The sequence below is a fragment of the Ictalurus punctatus genome, chromosome 27 (assembly GCF_001660625.3).
Source record: "Ictalurus punctatus breed USDA103 chromosome 27, Coco_2.0, whole genome shotgun sequence".
NCBI classification, from domain to species: domain Eukaryota; kingdom Metazoa; phylum Chordata; class Actinopteri; order Siluriformes; family Ictaluridae; genus Ictalurus; species Ictalurus punctatus.
This window is the reverse complement of record NC_030442.2, coordinates 126,860-150,754: the sequence shown is the minus strand read 5'-3', so window position 1 is coordinate 150,754 and position 23,895 is coordinate 126,860. Positions and strand designations below refer to the sequence as shown.

The 23,895-nt window shown below is 39.8% G+C and overlaps 1 protein-coding gene across 1 annotated transcript in view; it reads left to right on the top strand.

The window, feature by feature from the left end:
* Nucleotides 1-23,895, top strand: part of otog (otogelin) — a 100,823-nt gene that overhangs the window by 38,826 nt on the left and 38,102 nt on the right. Inside the window, exons 21-29 of the mRNA XM_053676444.1 lie at nt 11,674-11,781; nt 11,984-12,122; nt 12,214-12,348; nt 14,151-14,294; nt 14,545-14,664; nt 20,149-20,265; nt 22,682-22,838; nt 23,052-23,078; nt 23,281-23,448. Of these exons, the coding sequence (XP_053532419.1) occupies nt 11,674-11,781; nt 11,984-12,122; nt 12,214-12,348; nt 14,151-14,294; nt 14,545-14,664; nt 20,149-20,265; nt 22,682-22,838; nt 23,052-23,078; nt 23,281-23,448 (1,115 nt within the window). The remainder of the gene's footprint in view (nt 1-11,673; nt 11,782-11,983; nt 12,123-12,213; nt 12,349-14,150; nt 14,295-14,544; nt 14,665-20,148; nt 20,266-22,681; nt 22,839-23,051; nt 23,079-23,280; nt 23,449-23,895) is intronic.

The window sequence follows — 23,895 nt, the reverse complement described above, 5'->3', positions numbered from 1 at the left end:
TGGTAACAGATTGTTTTACCAAACCTGCACAGGAGTGGATTGTCAAATTTAGACTGCATGATGATACTAATTGGCCTGGAACATGATCAATCTTATAATTTGATGTTTCTAATACTAAAAACTGAGCTTGTAAAAGCACTGTCTGATGATTTGATCTAGTTGATTTTAGGATTGAGAATTGTGTTTGTTTTTCCAAAACCATAATAATATATTGAATTATTATCAGGGAGTATCATTATAGATGCTGCCAGAATCACTACAATGATTATTTTTCTGAAACTGACCCAAAAGAGAGAGGTTTTTTAGGACATCTTGACAGCAACAAATCAGCAAGTTAGGTTTCTCTTAAAATTCTTATGATCTACATATTCCATTACCTGCTTGGAATGACATTTTTAATTGCTTCCTCTTTTTTTTTCAATAAAAAACTGGACAAATGCTCTTATAATTAAATGTTCTGTGGAAAACTGTGTTTGCTCTAGTATGTCAGTGGGGTGGAAGTCCTTTGGGTGTGTCTGGTTACACACCCAAAGAGCACTATTCATCATGATACTGTAGCCCAAAGCTACTTCACATGCAAGCAAGCAGAGGTGGGTAGTAACACGCTGCATTTACATTTATTCTTAGCAGACGCTTTTATCCAAAGTGACTTACAAAAGAGGAAATGTAGATATATCTAAGAAAAGTGATATATCAAACAGAGAACAATACAAGTAGTGCTACCATACAAGATCTTTTAATTGAGTTCTAGAAGAAGCAAAGTGCACAGAGTAAGTTGGGTTTTTTTTTTATTTTGGTTTTTTTTTTTTGGTTTTTTAAATTATTATTTTTTAGGGGTTAGGTGTTCACGGAAGAGGTGGGTCTTTAGCTGTTTTTTGAAGATAGAGACAGATTCTGCCGTCCTGATTGAGGTTGGAGGTTCATTCCACCACTGAGGGACAGATAGTGTGAAGGTTGTGGAAAGGGATCTCGAGCCATGCTGAGTAGGTACTACTAAGCGTCGGTCGTTAATTGATTGCAGATTGTGTGAGGGAACGTAAGCCTCCAGGAGAGAGTTGAGGTAACTCTCTGTGATTAACTTGAGTAAGAGTATAAGTATGGACAGTTAAACCTACTCTTGCAAGACCTTGAGGTCTTGTATGTGAGCATCAAGGCCTTGAATTTGATGCGGACGGCTACAGGAAGCCAGTGGAGGGAGATGAAGAGGGGTGTGACATGGGTTCTCTTGGGCTGGTTGAAGACGAGGCGTGCTGCTACATTCTGAATCATTTGAAGGGGTTTGATGGAGCTCCTGGGAGGCCCGAGAGTAGTGAGTTGCAGTAGTCCAGTTTTGAGATGACAAGAGCCTGGACTACTAACTGTGTAGCCTGTTCCGTGAGATAGGATCTGATTCTCTTGATGTTGTACAGAGTGAACTTACAGGACCGTACAGTTGTTGAGATGTGGTCTGTAAAGGTCAAGCTGTCATCAAGAATCACCCCAAGGTTCCTGGCCGTCCTGGTTGGCTTGAGTGTGGTTGAGCCGAGCTGTACAGTGAGGATGTGGTTGATTGAGGGACAGGCTGGGATGACGAGAAGCTCAGATTTTGCCAGGTTGAGTTTAAGGTGGTGTTCCCTCATCCAGATCGAGATGTCCGACAGGCAAGCAGAGATTCGTGCAGAGACGGATGGATCGTCAGGCTGGAAGGACAAATAGAGCTGGGTGTCATCAGCATAGCAATGATATGAGAAGCTATGAGACTCCATCACCTGCTCCAGAGATGTAATGTAGATGGAAAAGAGCAGTGGACCCAGAACTGACCCCTGAGGAACCCCAGTTGTGAGTTTCTGAGGTTCAGAAATACCTCCCCTCCACAGTACCTTGAAGGATCTGTCTGAGAGGTATGATTAAATCCAGCGCAGAACCGTTCCAATGATGCCCAGGCTGGAGAGAGTTGACAGGAGGATCTGATGGTTCACAGTGTTGAAAGCAACAGAGAGGTTGAGTAGGATGAGGACAGATGATCTAGAGGTTGCTCTTGCTAGTCGTAAGGCTTCAGTGACTGAAAGCAGAGCAGTCTCCATGGAGTGATTGCTCTTGAAGCCAGACTGCTTGGTGTCCAGGAGGTTGTTCTGTGTGAGAAAAATTGGAGAGTTTATTAAAAACAGCTCTTTCAAGGGTTTTGGAAAGAAAAGGGAGGAGGGAAACAGGTCTGTAGTTGTCAACCACAGCAGGATTAAGTGATGGTTTTTTAAGCAGTGTTAGGGTAACCCAGGCCTGCTTAAATGGGGTAGGGTATGTGCCAGTAGAGAGGGATGTGTTAAAGATGTGTGTAAGTGCAAGTAATAGAGTGGGAGAGCGGGACTGAAGAAGGTGAAGATGGATAGAGGATCAAGCGGACAGGTTGTTGGACGGCTAGAGAGGAGGAGTTTAGAGACATCAGTCTCTGAGAGGGGATAGAAGGAAGTCGGTTGAGAGTTACATGGAGGAGGAGCCGGTCTATGCGTGTCTGGGTTGAGAACTGGTTCCTGATTGATGTAACCTTGTTGGAAAAGAAAGTGGCAAAGTCATCTGTAGTGAGAGAGGTAGGGGAAGAGGGAGGAGGGGGACAGAGAAGAACATTTACTTCTTTACATTCACTTGAGTAATTTTTTTTTTTTTTAAATTACTTTTAAGAGTAGGTTTAACTGTCCATACTTATACTCTTACTCAAGTTAATCACAGAAATGTACATTCCATACATTCAGTGGCGTTCCTTCGTTACTGTCAAGGTGCGAATTACATGGGGGTTTGGGGGCGTTTGACCCCTCTAAATATGGCTTGATCCCCCCTGAAGGACATCAAAACAAGACGAAGGGGGCGGACATAAAATTTTCACATACTACCAAGTTTTAACAATGAAATATAGTTTGTATTGCTCAGTCTATCTGGAAAGAAAATATCAATATAAAATTAACCATCCGTAAAATGGATCATACAATTGTCAATGCATGAGTCCGCAGAGTAGACTAAATACCACGCAGTCGTGTACTAAATGAGCCAAATGCAATTGAGATACTGTAAGTGTTCAAAGGATACTTTTTCTTGGAAAATAAATGTCATAAGCTAAATATAATTGTATCTCAAGCATACATTTCCTGCACAGTTGGTGGGATTTTGTTTGGGGGACGGTTTTGGGGGTTACTGTACCGTGGGATTATTTCTTTTGCGAGAATTTTAATGATGGTATTGGCATTTGTCGTTGAGCATGGAAAGGCTTCTTTCCAAGACCCATTTAGAGAAGTTATCCACGATAAATAGAAGATATTTGAGGCCTCTGAGAGCTGGCATGTGTGGGAAGTCAATTTGTAGTGCCTTTGTGCTACATGAGAAACACTGAAAATGGCACACGAGGAATGGAAGGACAGATGATGGAAGGGCAAGACGGCCATCAAAGCAGCATATTAAACCATCAGAGGGTGATGGGGAACAACCTTCCAAGGACCACAACATGAGGTCGTCTGGAGAAGCCTGTGTCTGTAAAAAAAAAAACAAAAAAAAAAAAACAACAATATCAATGTCACAAGGAGTCTGAGAATGCAAAAACGTGAAAAATGGAAACATTATTGTGGACAAAGGGGCTGGGCGAGCCCTCTTTCAAGGCCCGCCTATCTACTTCATCAGCGAGTGAATTTCCACGGGCCTGTTCTGTGTTAGAGGAGTCATGACATTTAACCTTAACAACAGCAAGCCTGTCAGGTAAAAGTGAGGCTTCTAAAAGATCAGAAATGAGCATGGCATGCGATATGGGCTTACCATCAGCAGCATGAAAACCACAAGTATGCCATATCTTACCAAAATCATGTGCAACGCCAAAAGCATAATGCAAATCAGTGTAAATAGTAACAGTTTTACCCTTAAAGAGATAGCAAGCATGCATGAAAGCCACAAGTTGCGAGATTCAGAAGCTTTATATCCTGATCTACACTGGGTCGGTCATGTGTTGTGTCTCAATGTTATTCAGGATAGATAAGACCTGATGAGATGTGTGCAATGTGAGTGGGTATGAAAGAACCAGTTTTTCAGCGTCAGTGACTATGAGAGCGAACGCAGCAACAGCCCTTGAATAGCCAGACATACAGTCGGGGAAATAATTAAGTTTTTCAGTAAATATATTTCCAATGAGCTTATTCACATGAAGTTTTCACCAGACATCGGTATTAACTCAATAAATCCATGCATATAAAGAATTCACAACATTAAAGTCCATGAATAAAGTTATGTGCAATAAAGTGGAATGACACGGGAAAAAAGTAATGGACACACTAAGAGAAAGCAGTTCTCCAAGGTAAGGCAAGGAACCAGCTGAAATCCATAAGTAGTTAGAAAGTATTTATACCCCCTATCTGTGTAAATTAATATCAAATGGGTAATAAATTGATGGTCTATAAAAAGGCTTTTTGTTACCAAGGTGTCACACAAGAAACATCTCGTGATGGGTAAAAGCAAAGAGCTCTCCCAAGACCTTCACAACTTTATTGTTGTGAAACATATTGATGGAATCAGATACAGAAGTATTTCAAAACTTCTGAATCCTCCAGTAAGCACCATTGGGGCCATTATCCAGAAGTGGAAGCAACATCACTCCATCATCAACGGGCCACACACAGGAGCTCCTCACAAAATCTCTGACCAGGGAGTCAGAAGAATAGTCAGAAGAGTAGCCCAAGAGCCAAGGACCACTCGGAAAACACTCGGAGGCAGCAGGTGTCATCACAGAGAAAACAATAGGCAATGCACTCCACTGCTCACGCTCACCCCGCAAGACTCCATTACTAAAGAAAAGGCATGTCGAAGCTGGTTTAAAGTTTGCTACAACTCATTTGGACAAGCCTATAAAATACTGGGAGAGTGTAGTCTGGTCAGACGAGAGCAGAATTGAACTTTTTGTCTGTTATACTACACACCATGTTTGGAGAAGAAATGTCACTGCACATCACCCTAAAAACACTATACCAACAGTGAAGTTTGGACGTGGAAGCATCATGGTGTGGGGCTGTTTTTCATCACATGGTACTGGCAGACTTCATATAATTGAAGGAACAATGAATGGAGCCCTTTATGGGGAGATTCTTGAGAAGAATCTGCTACAATCCACCAGGATGATGAAGATGAGACATGGGTGGAGCTTCCAGCAGGACAACGATCCAAAACATACAGCAAAGGAAACTCTCAACTGATTTCAGAGAAAATAAATGAAGGTGTTAGAATGTCCCAGTCAATCACCTGACTCAAATCCAACTGAACAAGATTTAAAGACGATATGTTTAGAAGAATGGACCAAAATCACACCTGAATACTGCGGCCTATTAATTTCTTCATACGGGAAGCGTCTTGAAGCGTCATTACAAACAAAGGCTTCTCCACTAAGTATTAAATACATTTCAGTTAGTGTGTTCAATACTTTTTGCCCGTGTCATTCCACTTTATTACACATAACTTTATTTACGGACTTTAATGTTTGGATTTCTTGAGTTAAACATACAGGTGGAACGGGGATGAATAGACTGGAATTCCAAGCACTGGAGCTGAGCTTAATGCCTGTTTTAGATAACAGAAATAGTTCATCATCTCCTTAGTCCATTCAATGTTCTGTGGAGAGTTCCAGGGACATCAGTGTCTGAGAATTTTGTCATGGTGTGAGCAGTCAGGAATGAACTCATGACAGTAGTTTATAAGTCCCAGAAAACTCAGCATACCTCATTGTCTGTCAGGAGGTGTGACATCATCAATAGTGTGCACGCGGTCGCTGGTTAGGCGGCACGGTCCCTGAGAGATATGGAAGACCAGATATTGGTGTCTGACAGAGCTGAAGTTTAGTTAAGGAGGCCTTGAAACCGCACTGAGCCAGGTGGGTCAAGAGTTTTAGAGAGCCCTCTGTGCAGAGCTCAAGTCCTTCAGCTGATAAAATGATGTCATCCGTGTACTGAATAAGGCAGCAACCCTCTGGTAAAATGAGATAAGATAATGCCTAATGTTCCACAGACGAAAACACAGCAGGGGAGTCAGTAAAACCCTAAGTGTATTGTTGATTTCTGAAAGAGAAAGCAAAGTTAGACTTTGTCTGCTCGGATAGAGGAACACTGAAAAAGGAACTACATAAATTAACTACCGTTTAATGTGTGAGTGAGGAATGGTGGTGGGAATAGAAGCCACGTCAGGTACAAGAGGGTTTATTGGAATTACTAGATCATTAATTTGGTCCTAAGGTCCTGAGTAAAACACCATCCCTTCCCATTTGGCTTGCATACAGGGTTAACAGGTGTGTTGTAGGTAGATACTGGGGGACAACCGCACCCTCTGCGAGTAAAGAGTAAATCACCGGCTTTATGCCTAAATCATTTTCTGCAGATAAAGGATACTGCTTACAATAGACAGGACGAGTGGTTTTGAGGTTTGCAGCATAAGGGGTTACCTGAATGAGGCGTACTTCATTAGTATGCTTTTCCCATAACATTTTAGGCACTGCCTCTAATGCTTCAGGCAGCGGATGCTCCGTGCAGCCAATGTCGGGCTCGTCATTACCCACATGGCAGACAGAAGAAAAACAAGGATTAGATGGAGCTAGCAGAGTGAATCTATCATCATGCATTTTAAGAGAACACTTCAGTTTAAACATTAAATCTCGACCTAGTAGGTTTAAAGTGGAAGACTGAATGAGGTCGAATTTGTGATAAAATATATCACAATTGTTAGGAGATTTTACATGTAGGGAGTGTATTTTTGTACAGCTGACAGGAACCACATTTATTCCCACAGAGTAAATACTAGAGCTTGATACTTTCCCTTCAAACTGTATACCAAATGAGCTGTAAGTGGCACCCGTGTCAATCATGAAAGGGTAGGATTCACCCTCAATGCAAAGTTAAATAATAGGCAATGTGTCGTAATGTGAACTCAGTACGTGAGGAAGCATAGAAGGGGTTCTTTCACTCTGTGGGCATCCATATTGGTTTTGTGGTAATTGCCACTGTTTGTGTGAACTTCTTGGGTCCAAATCCTAGTATCGGACAAGAACTTAATAGTTCCCTGGAGGTAAGTGAATGATTTTAATTCTTTCTACCTCCATGTAGATAACCTGATAAATCTTGAAGCATGGGTTGAAATATCACTTTTTGGCTCACAGTGTTTCTGTGAACACAGTCTGTATTAGAGACGCTCTGCGTACATTTTAAGCCATTCTGATTGTTGATGTGAACATTGCCTGAAGCTGCTGGCCCGTATCTGCATGATTTTGTGCATTGCATGAATGAGTAGGTTTACAGGTGTTCCTAATAATGTGCACAGTGAGTGGTGTTCTTACTCTCTCGTCTCTCACCCTCGTGCTCCATCAAATTTGTCTTTCAACATTTTTGTCTCAGAGATCAGTTATACATTTCATGATGTTGAGTTAAACACTGAAGCATAGCAAATGATTTTAACCTTTGTTTCAGCACTGTGAGATATGAGCCTATATGTGCTGTACAGTGACTTGTGTAGAATGTCGGAGGTAGCATAGCCACAGGTCTGCTGTGAATTCTAAGTATTACTGGTTTAGTGTGAATATGCTAAGTAGTACTATGGGATGTTTCAGTATGATTTTTTGGAAGTTTGCACAAGCTGAATTAAAAGAGGCAGTGGGACGCATTTGGCACATGTGCCTTTCTCATTATTTCCCAACAGTAATGGTAAATGGTCTGCACTTCTATAGCATTTTTTTAAACTTAGCGGTTCCAAAGTACTTTACACTGGTTCTCATTCACCCATTCACTCTCTCTCACACACACACACACACACACACACACACACACACACAGGTGCATAGCTGGATCAAATGACTGATAAGCTGCTCAAATACATTCCTATTGCCTGTCTCACCAAATTATCACATTTTCATTACATCAATAGGGTCAATATTAAAGGCTTTATATGTATCATTTAATGTAGTTTTAGATATCAGTAGGTAGATTTGCTATTTGGGTAAGTCTACAGCAGGTACTATGATTTATACATTATTATGAAGATAAAGACTCGTTACAATGATTATTCAGTACTTAATTACATTATTCATTACTTGGCTGCAATCAGATTTCCTTTGAATCACCTATTGCCAAATTCTACTACATGTAATGAGCCTCTCTTAACATCAATCACACTGTTGAATCTGGTGACTCTACTGCTCTCCTCTGCATGTTTTAATTGTCGACATATTAGAATATGTGCATTATTATCCATCCATTTTCTGTACCACTTATCCTACACAGCGGGGGAAGCATCAGGGAAGCCTAAGGTGAAAGTCAAACTTGCTAGCCCCATCCCCTCCCCATGTGCATTATTATGATATTTACAGTTATATGCAGCTACCCATATAATTTTCATTCTATTTCAAATCTAAAAGGCTATATAAAACTGAATAGTAAAACAAGCAATTTATGCAGTGCATAATAACTAAGCTTGGTAATGACTGGCACAGTGACACAGAACATATACTTCACTGTGAATGAAACACTGACAGTCTTTTTAACTGTGAACATGGTAGTGAAGGTGTTTGAGTCCAGGTATGAGTAATCATTAATCAGGTGAGTCTGAACCTGAGAAGGGCTTGGTGTTGTAGTAATCCTTAACAGCCATGTTTGTAGGCTTTCCATCCACTCTATGGTTGAATGATCTGACAAAAATATCATATAATGATTTTTTTAGGCTGGATCACAATCCACAATTTTATTGCAATTATTTTTTGTTTTGGTTTTTAATATTATTTTGCAAGTTACAGAACTGAGCAGCCAAACTAATTTCTCTATTGATGAAAATATAGTAAACATAACTTCAAAGTTATATTCAACAAAACCTGACCAACAAAATGTTATAAAAAATAGTTCTAAAATGAAAACAAACAAGCATGTAAAATGAATTTAAAACTTAAATAAAATGGACATCACCTCTACTAATCTAATCTTCATTACTTACAAGTGCAATAAATGGAAAGGTGATTGACAGACAAGTGAATATGTAAATATGTTTAAATACTCAATACATTAGCTGAGTTACATTCTATTTAACTTTTTTTTTTTTAAATAAGCAATTAATGTTTCATTGTTTTGGTTTCTATTGTAGTTCTTGGCATTAGGTGTACACGTGAGAAATGGTAGTATAAAAATACAGTGCCATGCGAAAGTATTCACCCCTCCTCATCCCCGCATTTTTCTATTTTGTTGCCTTACAACCTGGAATTAAAATGTCATTTTGGGGGATTTGTATCATTTGATTTTTACAACACAACTAACCCTTTGAAGATGCAAAACTATTTTTTATTGTGAAACAAACAAGAAAAACAAAAAGTCTCTATAAGCTTGGCACATCTAGCCACTGGGACTTTTGCCCATTCTTCAAGGCAAAACTGCTACAGCTCCTTGAAGCTGGATGGGTTCTGCTGGTGTACAGCAATCTTTAAGTTATAACATAGATTCTCAATTGGATTGAGGTCTGGGTTTTGTCTAGGCCATTCCAAGACATTTAAATGTTTCCCCTTAAACCACTCGAATGTTGCTTTATCAGTATGCTTAGGGTCATTGTCCTGCTGGAAGGTGAAGCTCTGTCCCAGTCTCAAATCTCTGGAAGACTGAAACAAGTTTCCCCTCAAAAATTCCCCTGTATTTAACGCCATCCATCATTAATTCAATTCTGACCAGTTTCCCAGCCCCTGCTGATGAAAAACAACTGATGGTGTTGTCAGGGTGATTGGAGTTGTTGGGTTTGCACCAGACATTTTCCTTGATGGCCAAAAAGCTCAGTTTTAGTCTGCTCTGACCAGAGTACTTTCTTCCATATGTTTCTGGAGTCTCCCACATGCCTTTTGGCGAACAGCAAATGTGTTTGCTTTATTTTTTCCAGGTACAATGTCACAATATCATGTGGAAGACTGAGGCTTTTATCCCTGTGGAAATTGGGAATGTGTAAATTGTGGTATACAATTGTGAAAAGAAAAGTCAAATTATACTAAGTGCGTTGAAAGGATGTTAAGTATGAGGGCCATATTTAGAGTTGACAATTTAAGATCAAATTGTATGGCAATATTTATGCACGTAAAGGCCCTTACATTCAGAGCTGGGTTGTGCAGATGCTTAAGTCGATTTTTGGGAACCCCACTCAAATTATTTAAATTATCTTTCTCTAGTTCATGCCTTCAAAGTTGCCAGAGTTTTCCTCAATAGGGGTTCCTGAGATAGCGTTTTTTTTTTTATAGCATCCAGACTACAATCTTTAAACACAAACACTTGCCAAATGTGGACTGAAGCTCACCTTCCTTTCTTGGTTGATAAATGTACTGTATGTATTAAGATGTAATATAAAAGCAGATGAAAATGATAAAAATCAAAAGGCTAATATGCTGATGTATGAATGAGAAGATGGCATGACATACTAAAATGGCAATATATATTAAACAGAGGTCATGAAATTGTAATTTGTGCTCAGGAGGTAGGCTATTTTATCACAGCTAAACTGAGCTGTACTTTAAAGCTGGACTTTAGAGGGATAATGCCAATAATTAATTAATAGTGGCATTTATATGTTTAATATATGTTCAATATATGTATTATATTGTTCAATCTATTGTAATACATGTCCAGCCCATGTGTAACTGCACAAGTGCATAATTTTGATAGTAACTCCTTACACACAGTCATTGTGATTACAGCAAAAGTGGAGCTTATGCACCTACTGGAACATTGAGAGCAGGGCATTACAATAGTGTAATAGTTTTTGCATGTTGTAATGACATACATTATATATATATATATATATATATATATATATATATATATATATATATATATATATATATATATATATATATATATATATATATATATACATACATACATACACACACACACGTTTTAGCTGAGCAGTGTTTCTGAAATGAAAAAGGCTGTCTTACTTGAGACAAATGAGAGAATAAGCAGTAATCACATCAAGGTGTTTCACTGCTGCTCATAATATACCTGAAAAGTGACTACATAATCAGAAATCAGATCTGATATTCTGAGCTACAAAACAAAAAAAAAAATACAACATTCAATCAATGAGCATTCCTATTAATTGGATAAGTGGCTTTTGGTTTTGTCTAAGATGTTGCTGTATTGTAACAAAGTAAAGAGAGTGAGAAAAAGTGCTTAAGAGGGACAGTGATATAGAATATTAAGTAATCCATGGTTATGATGGGTGCTTTGAAGACTGTAAGTGATCTAGCATTCTGGCTGGCAGAAAAAGGGAACTGTTAGCACCTTACCATCAGAAGTCTAGATTTACACAGAGCTCATGGACTCTGTACTAGAACTCTTACTATCATGTCCCATTTAGGGCCCTGAGACCAGCGAAAATGCTAAATGATTCAGCGTGCAAGATTAAAGATCTTTATCTACAGTGATTTGAGATGTGTCTCTCTCTCTCTCTCTCTCTCTCTCTCTCTCTCTCTGTGTGTGTGTGTGTTTGTTTGAGGGGAGGGGATGGGGGTTGGGGGAGACGGTGAGCATCACCAGCGCACCAGTTTTTTCATGTGACCACTTTCATTGTTTCTCTCACCCATCTGAACATCCAAACCTTTCCTTGGTCCTCTGTCTGTAATATGATGTGGAGTGTCTAATGCATAATTGTGTGTGTTTATCCATACTCTAGATTTTTAAAGCATGGAGATGAATGTTTTGAGCCTATTGCATGCCCATGTTTATGGAAGGGTAAAGAGTATTACCCAGGGGATAGAGTGTCCTCACCTTGCCACCATTGGTGAGTCACTAACATGCAAACAGGACCTACACACTAACTTTATAAAGTTCAAACTTCCATCAGATATATGCAGGGAGAGTGTAGACAACAGTATTGTTTTACCATTGTATAATCCAAATGAAATACTACAGATAACCTATCATTCAAAAAGAACTTCTGTAAATTAGACTGCAAGTGTCTAACTGTGCATGTTGTGTGTTAGTGTGTGTCAACATGGTTCATTCCAGTGTGACTTCCGTCCATGTGCATCAATGTGCACTGTGTATGGAGACCGACATTACCGTACATTTGATGGATTGCTATTTGACTACATTGGAGACTGTAAAGTTTACCTGTTAAAGGTATAAAATGTGCCTCTACTTTATCAAGAAATGTTCTTCCCATATTGATGATGTGTGAAAACTCTATTTGTGGCATGTGTGTGTTTTTCAGAGCTCAACTGATGTAACAATGAGCGTTACAGCAGAGAATGTGGATTGCTTTGAAAGTGGTGTGATCTGCAGAAAATCCATTCTCATTTCCATTGGACAGTCCATCATTGTTTTTGACAATGAAGATGGCAAACCTGTGAGTTTTCTGACGATGGAACTCTATCCTGTGTTTTAAAAATGACATGTTGCAAGATTTGACCATTTATTATTCACTCACTTCATGCTAGCATGTGGTACACGTGATGAGGTTTTGATTATTTGTTACCAATTTCAGTTATAAATGGCTACTAATTATTACTATAATTACTAATAACTAGTTAATAATGCAGTAATTCAAGAGAAATTATGTGTTTGACCTGAATAATCTAGCAGGAATACCTCTAACAGTTGTTCTGCTAACAGTTATAAAAGGTGACAAAAAGTTGTATGTGTTTAAAAAATTTTTTAAAAAAAGGTTGTTTGTGTTAAATTTAAAAAATGTTTTACATTAATTACTTTCATAACATCCTAATTCTGAAGTACACCCTATGGAAATTGTTGACTTTTTTGACATATTTGGGCAAGCAAACATTTGATCATCTTTGAAAAAGTGCCTACTAATAAAGTTGATATACTTGAACAAGCTTTTTAAGCATTTATTCAACAGAATAATCAATAGATGTGATATTCTTCTGTGTAAAACATAAGTTCACCCTTGGCCTCAGAAGCTAGTACTGCCCACTTTAGCAGAAATAACTACCTACTTGTAGGCTTTTTGAATAATTGTCCACCAGTCTCTGACATAGCCTTGCTAGAATTTTTGACCAATCCTCCACGCAATATTTTTTTAGTTGCAAGATGTTTGAGTTTTGGTATTTTTTTTCGCATGTGCTGTCCGTTTCACATCCCTCCATAAGATTTCAATGGGATTCAAATCCAGGCTTTGACTAGGCCATTCCATAACCCTCCAGCTCTTCTTTATGAGTCAGTTCTTGGTGGATTTGCTCGTGTGAGACGTGTTGCAGCCATCAAATTCAGAATTATCTTATTTTTTTTCTTAAAATGGTACATTTCCTCAGTTAAACATTAGAAATGTTTTCTATGTTCTATTGTAAATAAGATGGGTTTATGGGTTATGCGTTCTGTTTTTATTTACATTTTACAGTGTCCCAACTTTATTGGAATTTGGGTTGTAATATTGCAACTGTTAATATTACACGTCTATACAAAACATTCTGTACAAAATTCTATACATTACACGTCTATACAAAAAATTGCCCACTCAAGCAGAAACATTAATGTGTCGTGTGATGTGACACTACTGCACGTGCCACTTCATGTGATTGTCATGGCCACTGTCACAGCCCTACCGTGCTTCACAGTTGGTATGAGGTGCTTCTCCTGAAAAACTGTCTTTGGTCTGTGCCAAACATGTCTGCTGTTACAATGGCCAAACAACTCTATCTCTGCCTCCTATGCAGGTCCAAAAAAAACCCCTGCACTCCCCTAAGCATGTTCTAATCACTGGCACCAAATCGTGAACACTTGATTCTAATTCTATGGATTTGAAGGGGTGATAAATGTAGGGGTGTACTTACTGTTTCCATGTGGCTGATTTTTATTTATTTATTTTTGTTAATTTAAAATGTTAAAATTACTACAAAATGTCAGTTTTGTGTGTCATTTGATAGAGTGTATCAGCTTTATTAATGGGCACTGTTTCAAAAATGATCAGATGCTTGCTTGTATGGCAAATTGTATGTCAAAAAGCCAATCATTTCCATAGGGTGTACTATATCATTTGAAATAATGTGAAAGTACTGCTGCTGAAGCTTCAGTGTAAGTATTTTGATCAAGGTCTTTTTTCTCTGATGTTTGTCAATTTAATAGATTTTTTTATTTTTACCTTTAGCAATTAAGGGGATTGCAAGTGTTAATGTGTTTGTGTCCTTTTTTCAGAATCCATCCAGCGTAATTGACAGACAAAATGTGTATATCTTGAATTCGGGCTACTTCACCATTATCCATCTAACACAGCATGAGATTTCAGTGCTCTGGGACAGAAAAACCACCATCCACATACAAGCTGGACCCCGGTGGCAGGTCACTCATATTTATTTATATATATATATATATATATATATATATATATATATATATATATATATATATATATATATATATATATATATATATATATATATATATATATATATATATATATATAAAATCACACATATTGGTACACATAGAAACACACCTCCCCCAAACACACACACACAAACATCTCAATTTGAACTCCCAATTTGTGTGTGTGTGTGTGTGTGTGTGCTTTTGTTTGTGTAAACTTCAGGGTAAACTCTCTGGTCTGTGTGGGAATTTTGATCTGAAGACAGTAAATGAAATGAAAACCCCAGATAACATGGACTTATCAACACCACAGGAGTTTGGCAACAGCTGGACAGCAGCAGAGGCAAGTCACACACATACAGTATACTGTAACACACAACCACATACACACTTTCTTCAGAAGGAAATGTTTCTTAAAGTGTGAAAACGTCTGGGTTACGCATGTACCCCTGTTCCCTGAGAAGGGAACGAGATGTTGCATTTAGCATAACACTATGGGTGTGCCCTCACGCGCAACCGGCATCTGAAGCTTGTGTAAAATCATGCCTATTTATAGGCCTGCTGTGATCAGGCGACGTGGCAATTAAGCACTTCGCGTGATATAAATATGGCACCTGTGAACCATGCCATCAGCCTCTATTATCTGAAGTGAAGATGCAATTCACAGGCATGCCCTGGTATGACAAAGCTATGCAACATCTCATTCCCTCCTCAGGGAACAGGTTTACATGCACAACCCAGACATTCCCTTTCAAAGGGAACTCCCTGTTGCGTTTAGCATAACACTATGGGAACGAGAATACCCACTCCATCATACCGAGGGTACGGCCTGTTCAAAAAGACCCAGGCCCGAGGCTCACTGCAAGACACTCGAGCCCGGGGTGGAATGAATATCCAGGCTGTAATAACGAATGCATTTGTGTGGCGTAGACCACTGTGCAGCAGCACACACATCCTGTAAGGATACCCCATTGGACAAAGCCTTTGCGGAGGCAACCGCCCTAGTGGAATTAGCCCTAATGCCCGAGACAGAACACCTCATAAGCGATAGAGATTGCTTCCACTATCCAATTAGAAATGCACTGCTTTGACTCAGCATCACCTCTACTGTCACCACCAAAGCAGACCAGCAGCTGCTCAGGCTTATGCCACTGGGAGGAGTGGTGGACATAAGTACAGAGAGCCCTTACTGGACACAGCAGATGCAGATTCTCTCTCTTGTTCTGGTGTGATGAACGGAGGAGGGCAGAAAACCTGCAGCACTACTGGCTGGGCAGCAGACATAGGCACCTTAGGAATATAATCCAGCCTAGCATACAGGAAGGCCTTGGCTAATCCAGGTGTAAAATCAAGTCAGGAAGGGGCAACAGAGAGAGCTTGTAGATCTACTACTTGCTTGAGAGATGTCAGGGACAGCACCTTTAGAGTCAGAAGCTTCTCAGAAGCTGACTAAGGGCTCAAATGGGGCCCCTGACAGACCTTCCAGGACCACACAAAGGTCCCAGGAAGGTATGTGTAGCCTGCAGATGGGCCTTAGACACCTGATACCTCGCATAAACCTCTAAGTTAGAGGATGTTGCCACACAGAGGCTCCATCAACAGGGGCGTGGCTGGTCGAAATGGCGGCCACGTAAACTCTGATTGTAGAAGGAGTCCACCCTGTTGAGAAACGTCCTTATAAGAACTTCAGGACTGTAGCTATTGCACAGTTCACTGGGTCATAAATATATGTATATATATTGTGTGTGTGTATAATATATATATATATATATATATATATATATATATATATATATATATATATATATATATAAGCCAATTATCTGAAGAGTACAGTTCAAATGACGCAGATATAAAATTGGCTGCATACTCTTTGCGTGCAAAGTGACGAGGAAATAATGGCTGTAAAAACCTACCTCCCACAGGGAATGGGGTACATGTTCTATGGCCCCTTTGTCCAAGAGGGATCTTACTTCCTGTGCTAACTTCAATGCCGCAGTGGCCTTACATGGCAAAGCCAGCCCCCCAAATCAGCTGTCGTCGATGGAGAGAGGTAGCTCGCAAGCGCCTCTTCCACTTTCAGCATAGCTAAATAGCCATGCCGTTCATTCCCCAAAATGGCCAAATAATCCGACATTGTGGGGTTATAAATATGTCTTATGCATGGTTTTCCCCCAGAAGCCTGATGTTTTGTATTTCTTCCACTTCTGGTAAAAAGGGGAGTTTTCTGCAGTGTGAGGGATTTACTTTCACTGGGGAGAAAAAAGCTCATCCTTCCTTAAAAATCACTTCAAGCAGCTGTTTATATGCTGCTCTCAGTCAATTCCTCAGAGTCAGCGAGGAATTATTCTTTTTTTTTTTTGGCTTTCAATAGCAGAAGGAGGAGTCACGACGCGTGCTCCAAAATCCAGTGGAGAGCCGGACCCGGAAGACAGAGCACGAGAGAGCAGCGCTCATCTCCGGCTCTTCTTCCGGATCCATAAAAGATCCCCCAGACCTGAGATGGCTGGCTGCCTCGGCAGCGGCCGGCCCAGATCCGCAGGGCTCTGAAACCCAACTCGCTTCGGCTTCTGAGAAGAGAGCGAGTCACTTCCAGGAGCTTCCTGATGTAGGTTTTACAATGTGTAGTCAGACACCTCTCAAGAGCTGCCATCGCGTGCTCCATCCATAGGCACTTCACACAGAAAGTGTGCACTGCTCCCCATGTTGAAACGGGAGCAAGCCGTAACACACTTCCTGAATTCTCTCACTCATATTTTTCTCTCTCGTGCATTCTTTTTTTTTTCTTCTCTTTTTTTAAAGGGATAGAAAAGTTCTGAGATTTTGAGAAAAAAGATAGAGGGAATTTGAAGTGTCTTTTTGTTTCTTTACACAAACAACCGACATGCAGTCTCGCTGAAGATAATAAGGCTGGAGGCGTCGTTCACAGGTGCCATATTTATATCACGCGATGCACTTAATTGCCACGTCACCTGATCATGGGAGGCCTATAAATAGAGGCATGATTTTACACAAGCTTCAGATACTGGTTGCGCGCGAGAGGCGCTCCCATACTGTTAAGCTAAATGCAACATGGAGTTCCCTTTGAAAGGGAACTTGAATTTATATTATTTATTTATGTATTCATTTAACAAATGTGATCAATTTTGAAACTGTATCATAAAGAAAGCTAGAGGTTACCATGTTGCTTTGCATAGACTAAAAATAGAAGTAGAAGAAAGCAAACTGGATAAAAAAAAATGTGGTTTGGAACAAGCAAACATCATTCTCAGTTTAAAAAAAAAAAAAAATTGGATAAATGCATTATTAAGTAGTGTGGTTAGGTAAGCTGCAGCAATTTCCAATCAGACTGGCTCCTCTCATTCCCAGCACCCCAAGCGTGTGCACTGCAACATAATGACAGAACTTACAGCAAATATATTAGTGGTACTGCCACAAATGCTGAGACTTCGGTACAAGAGCACACTTTTTATTTTAAATTCCAGTACAACATCCACAGTCATCTAAAATCATGCTTATGGCTTCTTCTTTTTTTTTGCATATCAGCCAAATGCAGAGATTGTAAGGCATTAAAGAGAAAATGTACAGATGGTCAGTGATATAAAAAAATATTTAAAAATAATAATAAAAAAAATATAAAAAAAGAATGATATATTTCACACTCTGAGGCACTAAGCCATTAACAAAGACCAGATTTTTCTCCTTAATCATATTAAATACAAGATTAATTCTCTGATGTACTGTCTAAGTCTGCAATTAACAGTTTTGTGGTGTCACTAAGAAAGAAGCAAAATTATGCTTTAATATGGAAAAACATGGCAGGGGTGACAAATACAATATAACATGCTGGTATAACACATACTGTACCATTAAAACAACCAACACACTTAAGCTTACAAAGAACACAATCTTACAGAACAAAGACATTGAACATTAAAATAACAACATTGTCTTATTGGCTCACAGGTATGCAAATTAGCACTCTCTATTGCAGAACACTGACACTACTATTTAAAAACAATATTTAATAGTTTGTTTCCAAAACTTGATAAATGCCAACTTCTGACTTTGTGTTTATTAATGAAACTGAATTCTCATGAATCACTGCATACTGTATATGTGCAAATTATATCTGATCACCTTACAAGCAAACATAAGTGCAGACCTAAACAATTGTTAAAGACTTGAAAGATGACTCTCTCTGTGAAAAGTGATCTGTCACATCTTTTTTTAACAAATCACTTCATAGTGTACAAAAATTAAAGCTCCGTGCCTGAGAGTATCCGTAAATTGTAAAATTGACTGAGAATAAATTTGATATTTTAACAACATATCACTTTTAATAGAATTATGTTATTTATTAATCTATTTCTGGATTTATGGAGATTATGCTTTAATTATGCTGCATGAAAATCATAGCGGGACAGAGGAGTATGCTTTTTATGATGCTTTTCACAGCTGGTATGGATTTAAATGCTGTGTCTCAGGTGGTAGAGCGGGTTGTCCACTAATTTTAAGGTTGGTGGGTCGATTCCCGGCCCACATGACTCCACATGTCTCCACATTCCAAAGTGTCCTTGGGCAAGACACTGCACCCCAAGTTGCTCCCGATGGCAAGTTAGCACCTTGCATGGCAGCTCTGCTACCATTGGTGTGTGTGTGTGTGTGTGTGTGTGTGTGTGAATGGGTGAATGAGACACAGTGTAAAGCGCTTTGGAAAAAAGCACTACATAAGTGCAGACCATTTACCATGAATGTCACTTAAAATATTAAATCACATGCAATTAAAAGATGTTTCATCAAAGATTTTTGCAGTAAATTGGCTATAAGTGAGTTGTTGGTTTTTATTTGTTATGGATTAAATAATTAATTTGGTTGCATTTTTGTTAATATTTGGGAAAGTTGATTATTTATTTTGGAGAGGGCTGACATAAATAGTGAACACCCACAGCGTCTTATTTATTACTAGTCATTCACATATTTTTGTGCATACACAAAGAATGTGATTTATAATTTTTTTCTTGTATATTTATGCACATTCCTGCCAATACATATGGGTGAACCCCTAGTGGCAGAAAAGTGTAATTGAAGGTATACTAATCATGAGGAGCAGGTACAGACAGATGACGCAGATGAAATGTAAAGTGAAATCCTATAAATGCCACACCTAAACCATGATGATGCCTTGCTTGAAGATTTGGCTCATGCAGCTTTTCACAGGAAACGTGGGGGCGAGTTTCACAGGAAACTCTTTGCTGAGAGTAATAAGTGGCTCGTCAGTTCATTCAGACTCTCTAATCTACTTATCGAATTGCCGGGATGGCATACTCTCTCCCCCCTGTCAATCACTGTGACACTAGCCAGTTGTGGGCATTTTATTCAATTGCATCTCTAATATAAATGTACATACAAAGTAGGTGAAGTGTTAAAATGAGTGTATAAAATCTAAGCTCATTTTCCCTTCTGTGGTTATGTTTCACATTATGATTTGGCCAAGGAATGACACATCCAGCTGTATATAACCATACATGTCCAATTTATAATTGTGATAGCTGAGACTAATATTCTAGGCCTGTTTTCAATTTCATTAATGATTTTTAGATGACCGCTCTAAAATAGCAATGTATAGTAATATAAAATTATAATAACTTTAAGGTTTTGGTAAGATGTTAAGATACAAGAAATGTAAATATAAATAAAGAGTGGTTTATGTTTTTATATTGCTTATTTAAATTGGTTATGTTATCTTAAAATTCAAATTGTAGTAATTCATATTTTGGATTTTCTATGTCTATTGTCTATTTTGCATTTGTGTGTGTATATGTAGTGTATTAAAAGTGCTGATATAAGGCATCCATGCACATTGAATCCAATCCGGGAACCTTTTGCCAAAAGGCAGTGTGGGATACTCCTCAGCGAAGTATTCCAAGCCTGTCATCCAGTGGTGAGTTGTGGAATTACTTTCATCAGTATTTAGAATAGGAGAACTGTACAATATCATAACTAGGGGAACAGTGGCTTATTATTGTATGTATTTACTATTGTGAATGCATAAGTGTGTGATTGTACTTACTGTATGCATGATTGTATAGTGCCTTGGCAGGTATTTTGTGTGTATGTCATGGTGTTTGTTAAATGTTAAAATGTACATGAAAATTCCTGTAAAAGTTTAATGGAAATTCGCGAGTCACAGTTTCAGACCAAAAAAAAAATCAAAGAGAATTGACTACAAACATAGTACAGCCCATGGAAATTCGTCTCACACCTCCAGGGTTGGGGGTTCGATTCCCACCATGGCCCTGTGTGTGCGGAGTTTGCATGTTCTCCCCGTGCTGCAGGGATTTCCTCCGGGTACTCCGGTTTCTTCCCCCAGTCCAAAAAGACATGCGTGGTAAACTGATTGGCATGTCCAAAGTGTCCGTAGTGTATGAATGGGTGTGTGAGTGTGTGTGTGTGATTGTGCTCCATGCACAAGTGGTGGATTCCATATGGCAGAGGTTCAGCCAAGCAGAAGTGGATGTGTTTGCTTCTGAGGAGACAACACACTGCCCGCTGTGGTTTGCCCTCACTCCTCCCGCATCACTGAGGTTGGACACCATGGTGCACATGTGGCCAAGGTCACATCTATATGCTTTTCCCCCGATCGCTCTTCTCCCACAAGTTCTACTGAGAGTTTGCCAAGATGTCTACATCTGCTGCTAGTAGCACCTTATTGGCCAGCTCAAATATGGTTCTCAGAGATAATATCCCTGCTGGATGGCACTCCTTGGGAGATTCCCATCCACAGGAATCTACTGTGTCAAGCCAGAGGGCTGATTTATCACCCTCGGCCAGAACTATGGAAACTGTGGGTCTGGCCCCTGAGGGGCATCAGCTCATAGATTCTGGTCTCACAACTGAGGTTGTAGAGACCATGTTGAATGCTAGAGCACCATCCACAAGGAAATTGTATGTGCTCAAGTGGCAACTTTTTCTCTCATGGTGTAAGGAACATCAGCTAGACCCAGTGAACTGTGCAATAGTTACAGTCCTGGAGTTCTTACAAGGATGTTTTTCAGCAGGGTTGGCTCCTTCTACAACAGGGTCTACATGGCCGCCATTTTGGCCAGCCATGTCCCTATTGATGGAGCCTCTGTGGTGCATCATCCTCCAACTTCGAGGTGTATGCATGGTATCAGACGGCTGAGGCCCATCTGCAGACCACAAATACCTTCCTGAGACCTTTCTGTGGTCCTGGAAGGTCTGTCAGGTGTTCCATTTGAGCCCTTAGAGCTCTAAAGGTAGCTCTTCTGCTGGCCCTGGCATCTCTCAAGCCCTGGCATCTCTCTGTTGCCCCTTCCTGCCTTGACTTTGCCCCTGGATTAGCCAAGGCCTTCCTGAATCCTAGGCCGGATTATATTCCTAAAGTATCTGCATCTGCTGCAGGCTTTCTGCCCTCCTCTGCTCCTCACACTGGAATAAGAGAAATTGCACCTACTGTGTCCAGCAAGGGCTCTCTGTACTTACATCCATCGCTCTGGCCAGTGGTGTAAGTCAGAGCAGTCTGCTTTGGCGGTGACAGTAGAGATGATGCTGTGTCAAAGCAGCACATCTTTAATTGGATAGTGGAAGCTATCTCTATCGCTTATGAGACGCCCGGTCTCGCTATGCCTCTGGGCATAAGGGCTCATTCCACTAGGGTTGTTTCCTCCTTAAAGGCTTTGTCCAAATGGGTACCCTTACAGGATGTGTGTACTGCAGGGGGTGGTCTATGCCACACACATTCATTCGATATTAAAGCCTGGATATACATTACACCCCAGGCTCGAGTGTCTTGCAGTGACCCTCGGGGTCTTATCTTTTTGTACAGGCTGCCCCCTCAGTATGACTGAGTGGGAATTGTCGTTCCCACAGCATGTATCTCACGCAACATTGAGTTCCTTTTGAAAGGGAACATCTGGGTTATGCATGTAAACCTGTTCCCTGAGAAGGGAATGAGACGTTGTGTAGCTTTGTCATAATGGGGCATGCTTGCGAATTTCATCTTCGCTTCTAATAATAGAGGCTGACAGCATGGTTCACAGGTGCTGTTTTTGATTTACATGACCTACTTAATTGCCACGTCAACTGATCACGGCAGGCCTATAAATAGGCATGTTGTTACACAAGCTTCAGATACTGGTCGCATGCAAGGGCACTTCTCACAGCGTGTCGCTCACGCAACGTCACAACGTTGGGATGTACTTATTTTTTCAAATGACGGTACATGTACACATAGTATCTGTTAAAGCATGTACATATGCATACATACACTCTCCTACAAATGCTAGCACTGACTTTCCTGGCAAATTAGTGTATGTGTTACTGTGTGTGTTACTTAGGTGGATGTTACCTGGTATTATATGAACTGCCTGGCTGATACATGCAGCTGCAGTCATGGTGGTGACTGTGAATGTTTCTGTACAAGTTTGGCAACATACGCTCACAGCTGCTGCCAGCAGGGAATTCCTATTGATTGGCGGTCGCCCTCCCTATGCTGTGAGTGACCACTTATACACAGATCTTACAATGATAAGCACAATGTAGTCACTGTATTGGGTGATTAAGAGATTAAGAGAAGAAGGGGATGATGTTTCACATGTTCTCTTATTATGCTGTTTAACTGATGATTCAGCACAATTACTGACTGATGATGAAAAAAGAAGTAGACTGATGAAACAAGAGTAACTATTTTTCTGTTATTGATTACAGCATATGACTGTGAATACTACAATAAAGGTAGGCATATAATTGACTAACTCTGCATTTGGAAACCATTACACAATTTTTCATGGGGGTCATGGGGGTGTTGATGTGGGTGGATGTTTTGGTGGGCAAACAGTCAGCTGGGTGTTTTTTGTGTGGTTAGGTGGGTGGGTAGGTGAGTGTGTGTGTATGGGTGGTTAGTGTTTGTACCTGCATACTAAATATCTTTGTACAGTTCTAGGTAAAGGTCCGTATAGGTTGCTGACCTATATAGAGAAGAATTTGCTATTGGCAGCCAATCGGACAAGTGGATTGGTGTTTCTGAAGAGGGGAGTGTCCAGCACTGATGGTGTTGTGACTCTGTTCATGATGACTCCAGGACTTAGTAAAACCCGACCACACGGTAACACATACATACACCTGGGTGACAAATGTAAGGAAACAATTATGGCTCTGTTATGCTGTGGGGGACATTTATTTAATTGGATGGAATTAATAGCCTGTACATTAACATGCACTTCTCTTTTATTAAAAAACACTAAGCTCATCATCACTGTTGCTGTTAATAAGCATCAGGCTAAATAAGCATAAGGCATGTTGTGAATGCAGAAAAAAGTTTCTGTGATTATTTCACACTTTTATACCTTTTTAGTGGCATCATGTGAAAAAGCCTGTACTATCACCTAGCTAGCATGATGTAGAAATTATAATAATCTAAATCATTAAATACTGTAGTGGTCTAAACTATATCTTAAACCTAGGGGTAATTTAGAGGAAAAACACTGAGGTTTTGTACGTGAGGAATCTGGTATGTAGCAGAAGGGGTGGGTCAGAAAAACAATAAGGACTG